The 21,642-nt window shown below is 41.6% G+C and overlaps 1 protein-coding gene across 3 annotated transcripts in view; it reads left to right on the forward strand.

Annotated features, from left to right (window-relative positions):
• The window catches only part of PARD3B (par-3 family cell polarity regulator beta), a 1,417,836-nt gene extending 1,404,904 nt beyond the window's left edge, over positions 1-12,932 (forward strand). For all 3 annotated transcript variants that reach the window (XM_006889111.1, XM_006889110.1, XM_006889109.1), the window contains exon 22: positions 12,575-12,932. In XM_006889111.1, coding sequence (XP_006889173.1) covers positions 12,575-12,932 — 358 coding nt within the window. The remainder of the gene's footprint in view (positions 1-12,574) is intronic.
• Positions 12,933-21,642: the final 8,710 nt, after the last annotated feature.

Genomic DNA, 21,642 nt, shown 5'->3' on the forward strand with positions numbered 1-21,642 from the left:
TTTACTATGCATCTGTTATTCTGGACTCTTGTCATGCCAATATTACATAATCATATATTCCTTTTATACAATTCTCTCTCTCATCTCTTTCAATGCCATGTATATTATTTATCCCCTCTTTTCTTAGTTCCCCCACCACATGTTAGTCCTATTTTATAACAGTGGCATTATGCAGTATTTGTCTTTTTGTGACTGAGATATTTCACTCAGCATAATGCCATCCAGGGTCACCCATTGTGTATAACATTTCATGAGTTCCTTATTTTTCAAAGCTGCACAATATTCTGTTGTGTGACTATACCACAGCTTCTCTATCCATTCTTTTGTTAATGGGCACGTGGATTGTTTCCAACTCTTCACTATTATGAACAAAGTAGCACTAAAAACGAATGTTCATATATCTGCTTCAGTGGCAGTTATGGTCTCTTTGGGGTATATTCCCAGTAGTAGAATTGCTGGGTCAAATAGTATCTCTATTTCCAACATTTTGAGAAAGCACCATACCACCTTCCACAGTGGTTGCATCATTTTAAACTCCCACCAACAGTGAATAAGGGTTCCAGTTTCTCCACAACCTCGCCAGCGTTTGTTACTTGCTGTTCTGTTAAATTTTGCTATTTTGACTGGGATGAGATGATATCTCATAGTTGTTTTAATTTGCATCTCTCTTAGAGCTAGGGATTTTGAACATTTCTGCATGCGCTTGTTAACCATCTGAATGTCTTCTTCGGTGAAGTGTCTATTCATATCCTGTGCCCATTTTTCTATTGGATTATTTACCTTTATCTTGTTGTTGGGACAAAACATTTTTAAGAGCCATTTTGCAGATTGCTGTTATTGTTGGTCTTGAGTGTTATGGAAGTGATTTGCAACCATAGTGACCTCATGTGATAAAGCAGAGCAACTGATAGTTTGTTCAAGGCTATGCTCCTCAATGAACCAGATCTTGAAGTGTTTCTCCTGTGGAGCTGCTGGGTAGGTTATATTCATCAACTTTTTGGTTAGCAGCCAAGCCCTTAAACATTGGCTTGTTGAGGCTCTTTATTTTCCAGATAACATCTATTAAACTGTTATAGGGAACTGTTGTAGAGAGCTCTGGTGGTGTAGTTTGTAGGAAGCTGTTCCACTAACCCTAAGTTGATGCTTCTCTCAAGATTCAGCTCCACCAGAGAGTTTGAGGAGAATGAGCAATCCTCCATGAGGAGGAGATTCCAGAGAGGTGTGAGAAAGATGGGGAACCACCTCCTATGAAATTTACAGCTTCAAAACACTCTCTATGGACTTAGCTATCAGTCATTGCCAACTCCACAGAATTTAGTGTTTTGAGAAATTGTTACATAAAGTCCAAGAAAGAAAAAGGTCATTATAAAGACAGAAGATAATGATAAGAAAAAATAATATGGATGTCAGAAGAAACTTTGAAAATTGTCCTGTTGAGAATCCAAAACAAAAGGAAGAGATGCCGAAGAGCTGAACAGAAGATTTCAAAGATCAGCTCAAGAAGACAAAGCAAAATATTATCATGAAATGTACAAAAGAGCTGGAATCAGAGAATGAAAAGAGAAGAACTTGCTCAGTGCTTCTTAAGCTGAAAGACATTAAAAACAAGTTAAAGCATCAAGTTTCAATTCTGAAAGATGCTATAGGCAAAATCTTAAATGATCCAGGAAGCATCAAAAGAAGATGGAGAGAATACGCATAGTCACTCTACCAAAAATAATTGGTCAACACTGAAAAAGTTCAAGAAGTACTATATGATCAAGAACCAATGGTAATGAAAGATGAAAGTCAAGCTGTACTGAAAGCATTAGCAAGAAATAAGGCTGAAGAACTTGATGAATAACAATTGGCCTGTTTCAGCTAACAGATACAGCTCTGGACATGCTCACCAGTATATGCCAAGAAATTTAGAGGGCAGCTGCCTGGCTGACCGACTGGAAGATGTCCATATGTGTTCCTATTCCCAAGAGAGTTGATCCAATGACTGTGGAAATTATCAAACAATATCATTACTATCACATACAAACAAGATATTGCTGAAGATATCAAAAAATGGCTAGAACAGTATATTGACAGAGAACTGTCAGAAGTTCAGGGGTTTTAGAAGAGGCCATGGAACCAGAGTTATCATTGCTGATGTCAAATGAATCCTAGCTAAAACCAGAGAATACCAGAATAATGTCTATTTATGTTTTATTTACTATGCAAAGGCTTTTGACAGTGTGGATCATAACAAACTCTGGCTAACATCATCAAGAATGGGGATCCCAGAACACTTAATTGTGCCCATGCAAAATCTATACCTAGATCAAGAAGCTGTTGTCTGAATGGAGCAAGGGAACATGGCATGTTTAAAATCAGGAAGGGTGTCAGGGAAGTATCCTTTCTCCAGACCTATGCCAAGCAAATAATTCATGAAGTTGGACTCTATGCAGAGGAAAGTGGCATCAGGATCTGAAAAAGATTACTAAACAACCTGCATTATATCGATGACACAACCTTGTTTGCTGAAAGTGTGAACTTGAGAGATTTGCTGATGAAGGACTAGAGCCTTCAGTATAAATTACATCTCAATAGCAAGAAAACAAAGATTCTCACCAATATGCCAATAGACAACATAATAATATATAGAGAAAGGATTAAACTTGTCAATTATTTCATCTTGCTTGGAACCACTCTCAGCACCCTTAGTCCCAGCAGCCAGGAAATCATGAGACATGTTGTATTGGTCATGTCTGCTGTCAGGGACTTTTCTGAAATACTAAAGGCCAGTGACATCAGTTTGAAAACGAAGATGAACTTAATTCAGGCTGTGATCTTTTCAACCATTTGCTGTGTAAGTGAGAGCTGGAGAGTGAATAAGGATGACAAAAGAATGTACGCCTTTGAGTTGTGGTGTTAGAAGAGTGTTCAGGGGAGCTCTGGTGGCCCAGTGGCAAGGAGCTGCAACTACAATCCCAGAGGCAAAAGGTTCAAATCCACCAGACGCTCTGCCGGTTAAGGAGGGACAATCTCCTCCTGTACCAGTCAGATCTGATTTGACGGTACACGCACACAGAAATACTAAAAAATAAAATTAAAAAAAATTTAAAAAAAGAAGAGTGTTCAATATCCCATGGACTGCCAAAAGAACAAATAGATATATCTGGGGGGGGTGGGTGGGTGGGGAATGCAGCCAGAGTGATCCTTGAAGGCAAAGATGGTGAAGCTTCATCTCTCGTACTTTGGACATGTTGCAAGGAGAGACTATTCCTTGGAAAAGGACATCATGATTGGGAAGATGGAGGGTAAGCAAAAGAGAGGAAGACTCCTAGCTAGATGAAATAGACTGACACAGTCACTGCAGCAATGGGCTCAAGTGTGTCAAAAATGATGAGGATGGTGATGGGCATTTGGGTTGTTTCCATTCTTTGTTATTGTGAACAAAGCAGCAGTAACATGGGTGTGCATATATCTGTTTGGGTGTCAGTTATGGTCTCTTCAGGGTATAATCCCAGTAGTGGACTTGCTGGGTCAAATGGTATTTCTATTTGCAACTTCACCCCAGTCAAAATAGCAAAATTTAACAGAACAACAAGCAACAAATGCTGGCGAGGTTGTGGAGAAACTGGAACCCTGATTCACTGTTGGTGGGAGTGTAAAATGGTGCAACCCCTGTGGAAAGCAATATGGCGCTTTCTCAAAAAGTTGCAAATAGAGATACCATTTGACCCAGCAATTCCACTACTGGGAATATACCCTGAAGAGACCATAGCTGACATCCAAGCAGATATATGCACACGCATGTTTATTGCAGCTTTGTTCACAATAGCAAGGAGTTGGAAACAACCTAAGTGCCCATCAACAAACGAATGGCTAGAGAAGCTGTGGTATATTCGCACAATGGAATACTATGCTGCATTAAAAAACAAGGAACTCATGCAATATTATTCAAAATGGTTGACTCTGGAGAACATTATGCTGAGTGAAATATCCCAGTCACAAAAGGACAAATATTACATGATGCCACTGTTGTAGAATGGGACTGTCCTTGGGGTTGGGGAGAGACTGAGTAAGATGGGTTCAATAATGTATACTGCACTGAAACAGAGGAGGGAGAAAACTGTTTAAAAGAGATATATAACTAGGTATTTCTGTCATCACAGGAGTCTAGAGCGAGGGCTACATGGTGGAGGGGATCTGGGGGAGGGTTTGTAAAACAATGAAAGAATCTTTTCTTTTACTTTTCCATAATTTTTGACTCATGTACTTATAACTTGTTAGTCAAATTTGTGTCTTCTAGGTTGCAACACCCCCATGATACATCTTCTAGGATATGAACATGTACGCCAAGCACAATCAATAAGAGTGCATCTAAATTCCAAAATCAATCTCCATAATAGTCTATGTGTTTCCTACTCCCAAAGGGGCCCTTTAGAGTAGTGAGAGAGGGTCTTCACCCTGAAACCCACAGCGTCCCTTTTCAGCAGGAAGTAGCTAAGAGAATACGCCATCCCTTTTTCCTTATGACTCAGGGTGAAGTCTCTCTCAGGGAGGAGTGATAGGGAATGGCAAAGGACACACTGACAAAGAAGATTAATCAGAACTGGCTTTGACAAGCACTGTGGCATTTGGACAAGAACAAACTGGGAGGAGGGTAGAGAGAATAGTGCAACAATGAATGAATGGAAACCCAAAATCTCTGTAAATGTTTATGAAAATTAATAAAATATCATTATAGAAAAAAAATAAAAAAAGAAAGCGCCATACTGCCTTCCATAGTGGTTGTACCATCTTACACTCCCACCAACAGTGAATAAGGGTTCTAGTTTCTCCACAACCTCACCAGCATTTTTTGTTTGCTGCTGTCTTGAATTTTGCCATTGTTATGGATGGGAGATGATATTTTATAGTTGTTTTGATTTGTATCTCTCTTAGAACTAGGGATTTTGAATATTTCTTCATGTGTTGTCAACCCAAGTGCCCATCAACAAACAAATGGATAGAGAAGTTGTGGTATATTCAAACAATGGAATATTATGCAGCCCTGAAAAACAAAGAACTCATGAACTATTATACAAAATGGGTGACCATGAAGGACATTATGCTGAGTGGGGGGGAGGGAAGACAAATACTGCATAATACCACTGTTATAAAACAGGACTGACATGAGGGTTGGGGAGAAATTAAGAAAGCAGGGAATAAAAAAATGTATATGGCATTGAAACAGATGAGGGAGACAACTGTATAAAAGGAATATATGATTAGGTATTATTGTCATGATAAGAGGCCAGAATAAGAGCTGCATAGTAAAGTGGTCTGGGGGGGGGGGTGAGGGGCTGTGTAACAATGAAAGAACTTTCTTTCCAAAGAAAACAGCAAACAAAAAAGGGGGCAGATAGGGAATTGTGCAACAATGAATTAATGGAAATCCAAGTTCTTTATAAACTTTCATTAAAATCTCAGTTAAAAGAAAGATGGTGAAGATAGCACAGGACAGGATGGAGTTCAGGCATGTTGTTCATAGGTTTGCTGTGAGTCATACTTGACTTGAAGGCAGCTAACAACAACAATAACACTCCTCGTTGAACATGCACTTGGTTAATAACTGTGTCCTTGTATTGGTGATCAGTGCTGAAAAACCTTTACAATTCAGTGTGAACTATCAACATTATATCTGCTTTAAACTGCGTTCCTAAACAGCTTCTGAGCACTCAGATTTTACCATTTCTTTTTTATTTTCTTTACAAACATTCCCTTGGTGTTAACAAGGGTCATGAGCATCTGGTGCTTGAACTTCTTTTCCAACTCAGTTCACAGCAAAGAGCCAGTGCTCTCTCCTCATAACACAATGGGGAATGTGAGTGATGAAAGTGGGCTTTTTCATAATCACTCCTATAATGTCGGCCATCAAATGATGATTGTGCTTTGTGATTCTGTAAAACTGACAAAATTCAAAGCTATGTAATACACACTGCAGACGGCTCTGCTAATCCTGGCTGACCACATTCGTGCCTGGGCCCAGGATGAAGTCCTGTTAAACGGGAAACCCGACACGGAAGGAATTCCAAACACCAGCTAAAAGCATCTCTGTCCACACAGCTTGTGCGCCTCAAGTACTTATAAGTATATTAGTTTGCACTGATCTTTCTTTAGCTTTGCAGTATTTGGAGAAGAAAGCCCCCACACAAACTCAACCACTAAATAATCCGTATGTGGTGAGCTTAAGAGTAGCATGGTTTTACCAGATGTCAGCCTTCTACCGAGAGGTCCCAACATCTCCCTCAGACAACACCAGGAGTTTCGTATCATGTTCTTTCCTCCCATTTCAACCCCAAACTTGGTCACAGTTGATCTTACCAAAAAAGGAAGCCTATAAAGCTACCTTGGAAGTTAGGAAATTGTCTTTGTTCTATCTGCTAATAGCACACATAACTTTTTACAGAAAATAAGAAGACTAGGCTTCTGCCCTTTGGGATCTTTTTTCATAAGTTAGACATCGAAAGCTTTATGTCTATGCTGGGCCTACTCACATTGGCTCATAAGTTCTTTATGGTTTCACATTTTTTTACTGCATGACTTTTGTTTCTTTGCCTGATAAAAGTACCTCTTCCCCAAAATATTTTCTAGCCTGGTGGCTCAGTGATAAGGAGTTGTGCTGCCAAACCAAAGGCATGTGGCTCAATTGCACCACCTGCTTTACTGGAGAAAGATGGACAGTCCCATCCCGTGCTATTTACTGCCTCTGAAAACTCACTGGAGAGTCAGCTGCAATCAGCTCCAACTTGATGGTACATAACAACCACCACCACAGATTGATCTCTCTCTGTGTTGCTTCTTCCCTTTGCTATACTTCAGCATCCCCCATCCTCCCTCTTCTTAAAATATAAGTTCACTGAGTAAGATATAGAAATGGCTTTCAACTTGACCTCCCAACTCAATGACACAATGTGAATCACCATCAGATCAGTGTTATAAGGATTCTGTTTCTGCAATTATTTCTTAAAAAAAATTTTAGCCAACTCAAGGTTCTCCTCCCCTAAGTAATGTCATCTTTGTGTTATTAAGTCCCTTGTGTTTTCTTGAATGGGAAGGAAGAACATTGAGTGAAATGTTCTGGGGAAAGACAAGTTTGCATAATCCTAGAATATCTTTCTCTTGGGTGCATGTGGCTTATATGAAAGTCATCCATCATGTGGATTCTGGTACAGACAAAGTTAAGAATCCAGAAGACAGAGGTCAAGTGGACATCACCAGGGCCTCTGGTTCATGTTTATCATTCCTCAAGCCCAGATATGTGAAAGTTGGTGGGTCTATCTGGTTTTTAACTTTGACCTTGTCTCTCTAAAGTCCTTTATTTTAAATACTGTATACTCTATTTTGAAACTCATACATTAAGGTGTTCCTACATGATTGTGTTTATGATATAAAGAAAAATTATTTACTGGGCCAAAATAAAGAGAGTCTTAAGTAGATTATTTTATGCATACACTTACCTTGTACTTTATAAACTCAGTTTCCGGTTAATTTTTAGCTCTGAATTCCCTAATTAACCTCAATGGTAAGTCAAGGCAATTAAATTGCAGTCTCATCTACTATGTTTCTAGTATTATGCAAAGAAACAGAGATAAGACAAAGAGAATCTTGTTCTTGCCAACAAGACAAATGTAATAATAGCTCTCGCCTGGAGGCCTAGTGGTAAGGAGCTATGCTGCCAACCCAAAGGCACACAGTTCGAATTCACTAGTGCCTCCATGTGAGAAAGATATGGCACTCTCCTCCTGTGTGATTTACTGCTTCTGCAAACCCGCTGGCATCTCAGCCATGAGTCATTTCTGACTCGATGGTACCTAACAACAACTCTTACAAAGTTTACAGTCTCTCTGTATTGGGCCCCCTCGAAGGCTATACTCAGTTCATCATCCTTCCCTGTCTTTGTTCCACCTCCTACTCAACGACACTAATCAAAACAGCATGGTATTGGTACAACACAGACACATAGACAATGAAATTGACTTGAAAATCAGAAATCATCAACCCACGGTCAACTGATATTTGAGAAGGTAAGAGTTAGCGACCAGGCTTGCCTCAACATTGCCAGACTCCCAGGCAGAGTCCACTTTTTTTTATTCATCTGCCCCTAGTTGCTGCACATCTCTGACCCTCTGTGTTTACTGTTTATGTTTGTGTGGGATTCCCCCCTTTACTATCCTGTGCCAATTTCATATTTATGGAGCATCAACACAGTGTAAAGCTCTGTGCTGACTTGAGAGAGGAAGATCACTAGAGAGCAAAACTCACCTCCTTCCTTCAAGACGGTTATGGTCCAGCTAGTCAGTCATGAGACAGGATGAAAATGTCAGAGACGGGAGTGGCCTCCTGTTTTGAGCATAGAAGAAAGAGATTTCCTTTTCAATTGTATCAGCATCAAGGAGACTTGGGAAGATTCACAGCCTCCTGGCCATTGCAGAGTCAGTTCCTCAATTACTGAGCCCATTGCCCAAACAGAATTGCCTTAGCCAATATAGGAGCCTGCCTTCCATTCTACCAGAGTATTAGAGGGCTGGTACCCAACTAACTGATTCTCTTAGCCTATTTTTCCATCTTTTTTGTTATTGTTTAATTAAAAATTTAAAAAGTGGCATATTGAGATGACAAAAAAAAGGAAAGTTTCATGGTAAAATAAAAACAAATAGTGATCCTTATTGGTTTGGGGTTTCTTTTTATTTTGTTTGCATCCATCACATAATGTCAGTATCATGATGACTTTGCCATAGCTTAAAGGTTAGCATTGTTCTGTGACTGAGAACTGGTGAATATTGGAGCCAGTCATGGAGACTTTTCCAAGTAAAATAAAAATCCTGTAGCTTCCAGCTATGTTTCTAAAATGAAAGAAAAGAGGAGTTGAAATTATAAAAATTGTCATGAGTTTCTAAAAGTTATTTTTATTTTAAAAAATATCCAAATATAGGCTGTTCCCCTTATTTGTGTAAATATCATTTCTGATTTAAATTTTAAATTGTGATGTCTTTAACAAGTGGCCTAGTGGCAAGAAGCTGTGCTGCAATCCTGTAGGCATGGGGTTCGAGGCCACCAGCCGCTCCACGGAAGAAGGATGAGCAGTCACCTCCTGCACAATTAACTACTTCTGAAAACCCACCAGAGGGTCAGCTAGGAGTTCCGACTAGATGGTACACAACAACAGTAACACACACCAACAGAACTCTAGAGACCACATGAAAAATGAGAGGTCTTGAAGGCCTGATAGAATTGTGAGGCGGAGCCTTGTTTAAATCAGAATCTCCAGAGAAGGCTGTCTGTCCCTGCTTTCTCAGGATTGCCACAAAACATGCAGGCTCACCCACCAGGATAAGCATTTCCTGCGACCCACTGTAAGCGGGGTTCTGTGTGCCCATATATGCTGAGTTTCACACAAAGAACCAGCCCATGGCTACCACATTGACTCCAGTTTGTGTGCAGGTAGAATTCTGGGATTTCCACAGCTGATTGTTCAGGCCATTCTCTTCCTCATCACCTCTGAGAGAATTCCAGCTTCCCACCCTTCAGTTCGCAACCAAGTGCATTAACCATTTGTAACCACCTGCACATGAACTCACAAAAAAGAAAATTCAGGGTTGACTGAGAGAAAATTTTAATTCCCTCAAGGATTCTGATGGGGGTTTGATTTGTTTGTTTTCCTGGTTTTCCAATGTTTTTGTAAATACATATATATATAAGTATAAGCACACACCCACAAATGCATACACAGTAAATGCTGGCCCATGCTCAGAAATTGTTTGAGAAAATCCTGTAGGAATGTTTGTTTTATAGTCAACATTTATTATAAACACTAGCAAAACCTCCTCTAAAAGGGAGGAGGAGAACAGAAAATGTCTCCCTTCGAGCACTCTTTGAACCTTGAACATTGTTTTGATAGGCCAACTCATTGTTTGTCTACTCTCTGAAAAATTAAAAACGGTAACTGTTAGGATGAGTTCTGCAGAATGAGAAGATTTCCATGATTTCATTCTTTGACAAAGAACAGCTACCTCGCTGGGCTTCTGCCACATGTAAGCAAACCGTCTTGAGCCTTGCTGGTCTGGCCCTGGGAAACTTCCCTTCTGGCAGGGAGAGTTGAACTTGGGAGAGTTGAACTTGGGGAAGAGGAGGAGGTGGTGCTGGAGGAGAGAGTCACTGTCCCCCCACGTGCGTTCTGGCGGCATCTACAGAGTGGCTTCTGCCCATCACCACTTGATCTGGATAATCTCTACAGAAATGAAAAAAAGGAGAAAAAAAAGTCCAGGCGTGCCTGTCTTTTGTAATGTTCTCTTTTAAAGGGGAGAGGGCTCCAGGGAGAGAACAGGACCCTAAAAGTCCAAGGCCTGGAATTCCTCCTTGCTCTTTCCATTTTAAACAGGAAACATTCATGCTAAGAGAGTCCAGAGGGAATGTTGGTTGTATGTTCATTTTAAGGCAGATAATGTTTGCGTGTTGCAAATGGCAGTGATTTATCCCGAGGGCTTAAAATGAGTGTAGAAAACCCACATGTTTTACTTCATGTAGAGAAATATCTTCAGTAGGTTTGGAGAGAAAGCACAGATTTGGGATTTTTTTTAAAAGTGTTTCAGAAATCTCTTAACATGAGCAGAAAGGAAGTAGAAATGAGTACGCAGGGTGGGCGGGGGTGTAAACATTTTATGATAAAAGATAGAAGGAATGCTGCAAGATCTCAGAATAATAAAATGGAATTCAAAAGGAAAGGAGAGGTAAAACCCTGGTCCTCTGTGTCCCAGGGCTACATGACAGATTATGTATTTGCGTCCTATTTGTCACGGGCAATTTAAAATAGAGCAAAGCAAACTACACTGAATGATAGTGTTTGACGCTGTAATAACTTGTACGCAAACAATTTAATTTTTTTTCCCATCTGAAAACTCTAACTAAATTACCCAAAGCCCAAAGATCTATCTTTCATGATTACAGATAGGCAAATTAAGACACAAGAAAGGAGAGAGAGAAATTCTATGGTTCATCATTATGGACGTGTCCACGCCACCCAACTTGTCAAACCTTTGATTCGAGGAATTTGCAAAGCTGTTTTAACATCAAACTCTGCAGATTACAGGGTGATTTTGACCCCCATTGACAGTGCTTGATTAACCACAGATACTGTATTCTTCCAGCCCTGTCATTTCTTTTCAAGTGCTGTAGCTCTCTGGCTGTCTGACATTGGAGAGCTTTTCATTAATTATTGTTGTTGCTGTTTTCCTTTTAAAAAGAGAAATGAAAAGAGGAGTGGGAAACAGTGGGAAAGAGCTGGTGGTGGGGAAGAAGTGCACAGAAGGTTTATGGGATTTTAAGAGCTGCAAACAGAATTCATCTGTTTAACCCCAGGCTAGATAAAATGCAGTCATCTGCACATTGTTTAGAGACGTATTGCTTCTGTTACGGCAAATGGATCAGAAGATGCTTGTTGTCTTTAGCAGGGAGACCAGACAGGGTCTCTTTCTGTTAGTGTTTATTCTTGCCCTGGACCTTTCTGAAGTCTCTCCATTCCAGAGTACAACTTACAGCTGGTTTGGTTTTCCCCACTCAGCTACTGGGCTGGTAGCAATACTTGCCTCTTTTCTTTTTTTACAATGGTAGTATTACCCTCTCAGAGCTTAGGTGAGTAACTACCAGCATTTTGGGCTGGGACTTCTAGGAATTACAGAATGGAGATTGTGTAAGATGCACCAATATCCACAGGAATGTGATAGTAGCCAACCAGAGTTTAACCAAGAGTGTTGTTAGCTGTTATTGAGTTACGGTCAGCCATACCCATACCATACATGAAAACTGGACCACAGGGGTCCATGTGGTTTCCACTGGATGATTTTTTTTGAAGTAAATTCCCAGAACTTCCTCTTCAGTCTATGCTTCTCTGGAATCTCCATTGAAACTTCTGCATCACAGCAGCACACAGGCTCCCACTGACAGATGGGTGGTGGTTATACTTGAGAAGCATTTCCTGGGAGTTGACCACATCTTCCCAGGGAAGACAATGATACCATCACTGACATCTTTCACCAAGACTGGTGAAATGTAAAGAAGACCCCAAAATCTGAAAGAAAATGAAATGCAATCCACGGGAAAGTTGTAACTCCTAATAACCTTTGCCTTTCCATCACCATGTTCAAGACTGACTTCAACAGAGAAGGTTCCAATGACCACAAATACTTGAGAAGGTCAAACTCATTGCTAGTGTGACAAAGCCAACGTCTGAGAGTTATGTAAGCTAGGGTATTTCTCTCTCATGTTCTAATCGGAGCATAAGCAGTCCTGGGCTGACCTGGTGGCTCCCTGATATTCAGGACCCAGGTTCCTGCCACCTTGTAGCTCTGTTTTACTCAGTATGTGACTTTCACCTGTGACTTAAGATGGTCAATAAGGAGAGGAGAAAAAATGATCTCTTTAAAGACACACATTATTTCTTATACTCCTTTGCCCATGTGTAGCCTGTGGGCACACTGAGCAGTGTGGAAGGTGGGCAAGGTGGCCGTTAGCAGGACAATTAGCTTAGGAGCTGCTGACATATGTCTGTTTTCTTTTCCAGGGGCGCACCTGTGGATCCTGCAGATTATCTGACAGGTGGACTTCGAGGGCTCTATAAGGAAAGGGAGCTTCCATATTACCCAGGGGCTCATCCTATGCATCTTCCCAAAGGGGGATATCCCTGTCCCCCAGATATGAGAGTGGCAGACCTCCGGTATCCTCAATACTACCCACCCCCACCAGCTCCCCATCACAAAGGACCCTTCCGACAAGATGTGCCGCCTTCACCTCCTCAGCACCACAGAGCACCAGCCTACCAGGAAATGGGCAGACCAGGGCCCCGTGGGGCCAGCCCAGACCAGTACCCCTACCGGACCCAGGATCCACGCCAGAAGAACCCCATGACTGCAGCCGTATAGTTGAACACCACCCATGTCAGCCCAGAAAGGAAGACATCTGACATGACCTGTGTCTCTCCAGATCTTCTTCTTCCCGTTGAGTGTTCTCTGTGGCGGTCTGGGACACCTTGGGCTTTTCTCACTTGAGGTTCAAACACTTGAATGCTAGTCTGAGGGAAAGGGAAGAAATTGAGATTTTGTTTTTTAGAGAAAAGAAAAATTAGAAGGAAGATGACCGAACTATAAAGTCAGTTTGATGTTTGAAAGGCTTTTACAAGCCATGAAATCCAGTGAGAGTGGCAATTGAACAAACATGTGCATGGTGCCTCCCTGGCTAGAAACCTGTGCTGGTTTGTGTATACACCCCATGATAAACACACACCCCACAGAATTGGCAGCACAGGGCTGTTTCTTCCAGGGATGATTCTTCATTCAGAGGCTCAGCCTCAGCCACGTTGTTAGAGCTGTGAAAACTGAAGAGTGGCAGAAAGACTGGAGATGTGTGGGAGCTTAAGCAAGTGAATTTTTTATTGAGAAAACAAAGTAGCAAACATGACTAGTGATCTTGAAATTCTTATACCCAGAGGAAGACTATATTTCTTTATTAGTAGACTCTCTCAGAATCCTAGATTTCCAATAAACATTTTGCAGTTCCTCACTTTTTATACATGAGGCAATAAAATGTGAATGTACTCGCAGGTCCTGGGAGAAGGAAAAGTACTCTGAGCACCAAGTCACTCAGGTTAAAAGGGCTGAAACTCCCATGATTCTCACTTTCCTTCTTCCCACGAACCAGGCATGAGAGCTTGGAGATGTCTGGTTTCAGAGTCATTGTCAAGCCTCCTGCCTATGATTATTTAAACTGGAGTCTCTAAGACCCCCTTCCCCTTAAGGGCTAATAAGTCCTTGGAGGAAAAGGGCCTCCTTGTTGGGTGGCAGGACCTAACAGCATTGCCCTGGAGATCTCAGTTCCAGAAACCGTGCCAAACCATAGCCATCTGCACTCTGGGACAGGAAGGGGCCAACTGTGGTCTCGGGAAACTAATGGCCAGTAGATAGCAGTAAATAACAGTGAGAGTGTGTGTGTGTGTGTGTGTGTGTGTGTGTGTAAGTAAGAGAGACAGATGTGATTATCGGCGTGGAGAATGGATGATAAAATGCTTTCTGAAAAGTTTTATCAGAAAAAGACTAAGAAAGGAGAGGGGGGAATGAAGAGGAAGAGATAAGAGGCATAAAACAAAAACCAGTCTGTGTCTGCTCCGTTTTCCAAACAAAAGTCAGCACAACACCATGTATCCAATTGAGAAAAGATGGCGCTATGGTGGAAAGCTGAAGCCAAGCCCGGGAAGGTACTTCGGTAGAACACATTCATCCCAATTTAGTTTGAACTTTGCAGCTATTTTTTATTTATTTCCACTGAACACCTGAAACTTCCAAGACCCAAATGAGAACACCAGCAGAGGCTGGCTGAGAAAGAGCCAAACCTGAGCAAGTCACTGGACTTGCTCAATGATCTTGAAATCCTTTAAGCCTCTTCACATTCCTTCTTCATTTGTTCCGAAAGAAAGTAAATAAAGGCTTGGGTTCAATTTAGACTTATTTTGGCTGAGATTAGGATACCTCTGGTTGATAGGATTTAACAAAGTATAGTATTATTGAATACATAGATTATCCACCTAGCCCAGTTTACTCTTATGTTTTTATTATTATTATTTAAAATAGAGTTCTGTTACCAACACTGATACAACTGCTGGTTTTAGGCATAAGTAGTGTTACTTACTGGACTTCAAGAGGTACCATTTTTCTGTACTACAATTTATATATGACCCTCTTGGAAACACTGTCTAGATGCCTTTTTGCCCCTGTCATCTTTTAACTAGGTCCCTCTAGATTGTTTGCATTTTGTGCCAACAGGGTACCAATGGTAGGCCTTGCTCACTTCAAGGTGGACTGCTGGTGTCCTGTAGGCTCTCCTTACCAAGGGACTCAGTCCTACGTCTCCCACAAGCAAAATAAAACTCCAAAGGGGGGGAGGGGGGAATCAAGGGAAATAGAACTTATTTAAAGCAGTAAAAAGAATCTGTTATCTATTATGTTCCAAACTTTTGGTAAATTTCTAGGGAATACTGAATGTCATCCAGCAGAAAGCTCCTTCTGGTTTAAGGTCGAAGTCATGTGAGCGACAGACAGTGGCAGTGGTGCATTGTTCACGTGGCCTTGGAGGGAGAGTGCACTCTTCACCGGCCGTGCCTGATCCCTCCTGCGCGCAGGCGCAGAATAAGCTGCTCTGAAACCAGCTTTCTTTTTTTTTCCCCCAACAATCATTGAAACATTTGCTAATCCTGAGGGTCAGTCAATGATGTGAAGAAAGACACTCTTCAAGTGAACAAAAAATGGATTAAAGAGTTTTCTTTTCTTGCGTTGAGTATTAGCACACACTCCATTTGATCCCAGTGTTGAGATGCTATTGCTATGTTTGTGACAGAGGCTCTGCCAAGCCAAGCAACAATTAAGAATAGCTTGAATATAAGCTTTATAAATGCCTTTATACCAGCCCTCCAGTTCTCACTGCCCCAATGACTGCAGAATCTTTTTTCCAGTATTTGAGAGGATAGCTCGCTTATTTGGTGTATTTAGAAGACCAAGAAATCGGGAGGTGCCCAGTAGCAGGACACAGCTCTCACTTTATCCATGGCTAATGAAAAACTCAATCAGGTATCTCCTTTAGCTCGGAACTCGAGTAACTCCCCTGGAACTGAATGGCATAACAAGGTAAAAACCCATCAACATATGCCTACCTGAATGCTAATGAGACTGCTGGGTCATTTAGGCCTTGAAATGATGCTGTGGCTTCAAGTCACTAGGTATTTTAAGGAGGCTTCATTTTCTCCTTTTTTGCAAGTGTAGAAAGGTGAAAGGGAGCTGACCATTGAAAACTTTTTTTAAAACTTTATTTTATTCATTTTAATAAACATTTACAGAGATTTTGGCTTTCCATTCATTGTTGCATTTTTCTCTCTGCCCACTCCTCCCTCCCCCCACCCCAGTTCGCTCTTCTCTTTGAAAAGTAAAAGAAAAATTCTTTCATTGATATACAATCCCCCTTCACCCCTCCCACCACCCCAAGTACACTCCACCATGCCACCTTCATTCTGGACTCTTGGCATAACCATAATACCCAATCATATATCGCTTTTAAACTGTCCTCTCTCTCATCTGTTTCAATGCAGTATACATAATTTAACCAATCTTTCTCAATCTCACCCTAACCCTGATGTCAGTCCCATTCTACTTTTATGTGCAGGAGAATTCAGTCCTCCAAGGGCCCAGAGAAGCATGTCTTATCAACTCATTGTGCCACTGGGATGCTATTACTATTGGTGTAAATAATATTGTCTCTCCACCATGTCATGTCAGTGGATGAAAGACCAGCTCAAAGACCTATACATTTTCTTAAATCCTAAATTCTGCAGTCACAAAGATGGAAACAATTACCCTGAAGCTTATTGGATTGTTAGGTATAGATGTGGTACCCAAAGGAGAATGTTAAGCAAAGATCTTACAGGTAGGCAAGAGCCTGGTAGATGCTTCCAGATCTCTGAGTAAGCACAAGTGAGCATGTGCTTACCTTGCCTGCCAAATACCCTGACACCGAGAATTGAGAGCTCCTTTTAGCTTTATTTTTATCACCAATGAAATAAAATTATAACCTGGTTGAATTTTAGTGGGGTTGTTTCCTGCTATTAATTCAGTATCATTATGATATAGTTCCTTATTCCTTCCAAAGGGTTGTGGAATTTTTTAAAACTAAACCTCCTTCTGAAAAAATGCCACCCAGCTACTTATGGAGAATGACAGTATTCATTTCTTTTCCTGGGAAGCCCTGAGATCAAGTCTTTTAAAAGTGTTTACTCCGTTGTCTGCAACCACAGAATCCATTTTCTTTGTAGGACCATCTAGGTATTTCAGGGGCTAGAAAGACCTAGAGATTTGGCTCTGGAAAGGTGTCTGTGTCTGTAAAACCCCTCTTGGATTAAACTCTGAAATCAACTATGAGTGGCCTGCAAATTGGTTTATAAATTAGGTAGGCACCCTACTGCTTTCTGAGCCCACAAGGAGCAAAAAAGTCTAGATTGGAGGCAAGTTGTCAGGAAGGAGTTGCTTTCCGAAAGGGCCAACAGTGAGGTCGCCAGCACACCCAGTCCACACCAAACTGGGTAGAAACAGTGCACAGTGAGACCAGGAAAAGGAGCTAAAGGCACCTTCCTGAGAAAAAAAGAGATTAGAAGTTAGGCATTGAAAAGAAGCCTATGGAAAAAAAAAAAGAAAAGAAGCCTATGATCTCCGATGAAGGGTCTTCTAAGTGTATCTCTTTTTACCTTGTGTCCTGATAGAAGCAGAATCACATAAGTCTGGTTTTTAAAAGTGGCCTGGGCTCCTGAACCTGGAGGAGACAGCCAGTCTCGGGCTCTTTGGCCTTTTCTCCTGACCGTAGCCCTTCTGTTCCATCACGCTGCCTGAGGTCGCCTTACTACCAGAAAAGAAAACAAACCTGTTGCTGTCAATGTCACGTTTTCTAGCATTTCTTATGCTTTTATATCAAGTCTGTTCATAAATTCTAAACATAAATTATTTTTTAAATAATATTTTGGCATATGGGGGTGGAGAGTGAATTCTTTACAAACTTTTTTAAGCTGATCCCCTTTGTACCCCAGAAAACATTTTGGATGTTGCTATATATGAGCATATAAATTTTACTTGCTCTATTTTGCATTAAAATAAAGTTTTATTCAGTTAATATAAGGTGTCAGAGTCTCGATTTTTCATCCACCACTCACTTTCTCTAGGATTTCATGAATGAAGAAATTGGTCTTGGGCTGCTTACACTTGAAAGCCAATGTCATAGTGCAGAATCACCAGAAAACTTATTAATTCATTTATATTCTCTCTCTCTCTCTCTCTCTCTCTCTCTCTCACACACACACACACACACACAAACACAGCGAGAGCCCGCAGTAATTAGCTATTGAGTCTGTTTCAACTCACAGCTGACCCTCCAGAAGGTTTTCAACATGCAAGAGGAGACTGCCCACCTCCTCTAGTGGAGCTGCTGGGAAATTCAAACCCCCAGAGAAGCATGGCCTTGGGCTTAGCAGCTCCACAGACCACACCACCTGACCTCCTTTGGCAAAATCCAGTTTCCATCAACTTGATCCCATGTGTATCAGAGTAGAAGTATGACCCACAGTTTTCAATGGCTAATTTTTTCCAAAGTGCATCACCAATTCCTATCTTCAGAGGCACCTCTGGCTAGACTTGAGCTAGCAACTTTTCCATGAGCACAAAAACAGCCTACATGACTCAGGGGCTGCCATAGCGAGAAGGCAAGGAGGGAAAGCATCTGTAGCAGCACACAGGTTCCTGAGAATCCTATGCTGAGACAGGGATTAGTAAACAGATGTTTATTTGAGAGTCCACATGGATTCAATTCAAGACTTGTGCAAAGCAGGGGGGATGGGAAGCAGAGTTGAGGAGAAAAGTTGAGATTTAATGCACTCCCTATTGGGATCTCTGCCAGTTCTATGCGAAACTCAAGCTGAAATGGGCCTATTGAGTGAAGAGAGGGAGCTGGAACTTCAGACCCACCCTGTTGATCAGTGGAGAACCTGGGTGACATGATCCCAAAGTTTGACTGCTCACCAAAAGGTTAGAGGGTCAGATATACCGAGAAATGCCTCAGAAGAGAAGGAGGGTGATCTCTTTCCAAATAATCAGTCTGGAAACCTGAAAACCTTTTGGAGTGCAGGACCACACCAACACACCTGGGGTGTCCACGAGTCAGAACAGACTCAACACAAACTGGCTTATTTTTGTTGATCAGTGGGGGAGGGGGGGGGGAATCACCTGGAGAGAGGAAAGACGGGTCAGGCAGTTTGCTTGAGTTGAGATGATGATTCCCAATAGACAATTGTGAGCTCTGTAGCTCTCAGAAGGGGATTGGCTAGATTTGCCATTCCTCCAGGTTTACATTGAGCAGGTTCAGCTGCAAACATTTGAAAATCTCACTGTGAGCCGACATGAAGCAAAGAATGCAGCGTCACCTTTGGGACCAGAGATTCCCGCACTGCTCAGACCAGGGCCTATGGGGGAGCAGCAGCGGTCAGCCAAGAACCAAAGACCCGAGGTAAGGTGGAGCTGCCCTGGGACTGCTGCCCCATAGAACCACAGCCAGGGGGTGTCGCCCAAGCTTGCTAGAGGACTGGAAGGGGGGACGCCATAACTGGCAGGACTGAGAGCTGTGTAGCACTAGTCTAACACTGGAGAATGAAGGGCGAAGAGCCTGCAAGCGTGTTTCCAAAAGCATCTTGACTAAGAAATTGTATCCTGTGTCAGCTTGAATTGTAACCTGTTAACTTCTCTAATAAACCCCATTAACTGAGATTATGGTTCTGAGAGATCTGTGTAACTACCACAATGGATTTCAGATCTCGGAGAGCCATAAGATTGGTGTTCGAATTACTGGAAGTAGGTGTTGGAGCATGACGGCTGTGTCAGACCTCTCGGGAATTGGTTATGTATTGAGGACGCTATTTGCTGGGGCAGTTGCCCCTTGTGCAGTTAGTAGAGGTCAGACTCAGTCACCCCCATGCTGCTCTCCTTCTTTGTGCAATAACCAAGCTGAAAGCATAAGCTTTCTATAAAGATACTTGTTCTGCAGAAGTCTGTCATGTCCAATTGCATCACCATGCTTACGTTTGGAAAAAGAAACCTAGACAGTTCCTTGACTTCCCATTTATGACCTACCCCTTTCTGTACATGACCCTCATCTCATTGGCTGGAAGTCCAACAATTCTATCTCCTGCATGTCGTACATGTTATGCCTTGGTTCAACCTTGCTTAATTTCTCATTCAGATCCTTCAATACTTCATTTATGGTCTCCCAATTTCTGCCCTCGCAAGCCTTCTTATAAACCATGCAGGCCTGCTATCTGATTGACTTTGTAAATCGCCTTATTGGAACACAACTACACCCACATATTTATGTATTACCTTTTGCTCTGTTGCACAACCACTGCAGAATTGCAACTGTGTGGGCCACAAAGCCTAAAATATTCCTGCTTCTCCTTTACCGAGTCACCCCAACTCCCATGTACTTGCCAGAGGATTTTTCTTGAAAGAGAAATCTGCCTGTATCATTTTCTGGGAAGTAGCATGGTTTTGATAATTAACTTCATCTTTTATGAAATGGAACAACTATACACCTTGTAGAGTATTTCTGAGAATGTACTTACATGACATGTAGTGGAAGATGGGAGCCAGCTGGCACCAGCTCCCAAGACACAATTATATCCATCTGTTCCCAACTTCACGTTTAATGATGTCACAGTAGTAACTTGAAATCAGTCATGGTGAGAATATTTACACCATGGAAATGGGAAAAACTGGGGAGAAAAAAACAATTTTTCCCACTCTAGAACACTAGTATCATTTATCAAGACAACATCACAGACAAAAATGTTTAGTAGTAAAGGAAAAGTAAAAGTCAACCGCACTCTCTTTTCCTAACACTTGAGAACACACACTCACACCACACTCCTACTTTAAACATTATTGTGATCCCTACTTTTAACAGATTGACGTTTGAAATCCAGAAATCCCTATGCATCTTTCTGATGGTGTCTTACATACTTTGTTACTTTCTGATGGTGTTTTACATACTTTGTTACTGTTATTCCAAACAACATTTATTAGTGTGATCCAAGCTTGTGTTTTTCATACCTCTATGCTAGTTCGATATTCAATAAGCCAAGTTTTCTCTGCCCAAAATGCTTGCCTTGTCTGCTCTGCTTTGTCCTATGAATTTTCCCTCATTTCACAAATCTAAACAGCAAACAGCTATTCACCTAAACAGCAATTTTCCCCAAGAAGTTACGGAGGCAAAAATGTGAGAAGTGGCTCCCTCCATTCATCCCAACCTCTTCCAGCAGATTTTAATTCAGGCTTGATACTGTAACACTTCATTCTGTCATTAGGTGCCATTGAGTGAAGCACGACTCACAGTGACCCTATGAACAAAAGATCTGAACCCTGTTCTATCCTGCGCCATCCTCACTGACACACATAAGCCGTTGCAGCAGTCACCACGTCAATCCACCTGGTTGACGGTCTTCCTCTTCTTCACTGACCCTCTACCCTTCCCAACATCATGTCCTTCTCCAAGGAACAGCACCTCCCAGCAACATCTCAATGTGAGGTGAAACCTCATCATTCTTGCCTCCAAAGGGCACTTTGACGGAACCATCTCCAGAACATATCTGTTTGTTCTTCTGGCTATCCATGAGATATTCAGTACTCTTTTTCAACCCCACAGCTCAGAGGCTTCAGTTATTTTTCTGTCATCCTTATTCATTGTCTAGGTCTCAGATGCATAGCTAGTAACCAGAAAAACTATGTCCTGAATCAATGCACCTTAGTCCTCAAACTGCAATCACTACTCCTTGATAATTTGGAAAGGTGATTAACTGTAGATTTTCCCAGTGCAATGTGTCTCCTTATTTCCTGGCTGCTCGTACCAAGGATGTTAATTGTGGATCTAAGATGAAGCTGTTGACAGTTTCAATCTCCTTTCCACCCATCATGATGCTGCCTGTTGGTCCAGTGGTAGGAATCTTTGTTTTCCTGACATTAAGATGCAATCCATACAGAAGGCTGCATTCCTTGATCTTCTATA

The sequence above is a fragment of the Elephantulus edwardii genome, unplaced genomic scaffold (genome assembly GCF_000299155.1).
Source record: "Elephantulus edwardii isolate Elephantulus edwardi_28Jun2011 unplaced genomic scaffold, EleEdw1.0 scaffold00075, whole genome shotgun sequence".
In the NCBI taxonomy this organism is placed as follows: domain Eukaryota; kingdom Metazoa; phylum Chordata; class Mammalia; order Macroscelidea; family Macroscelididae; genus Elephantulus; species Elephantulus edwardii.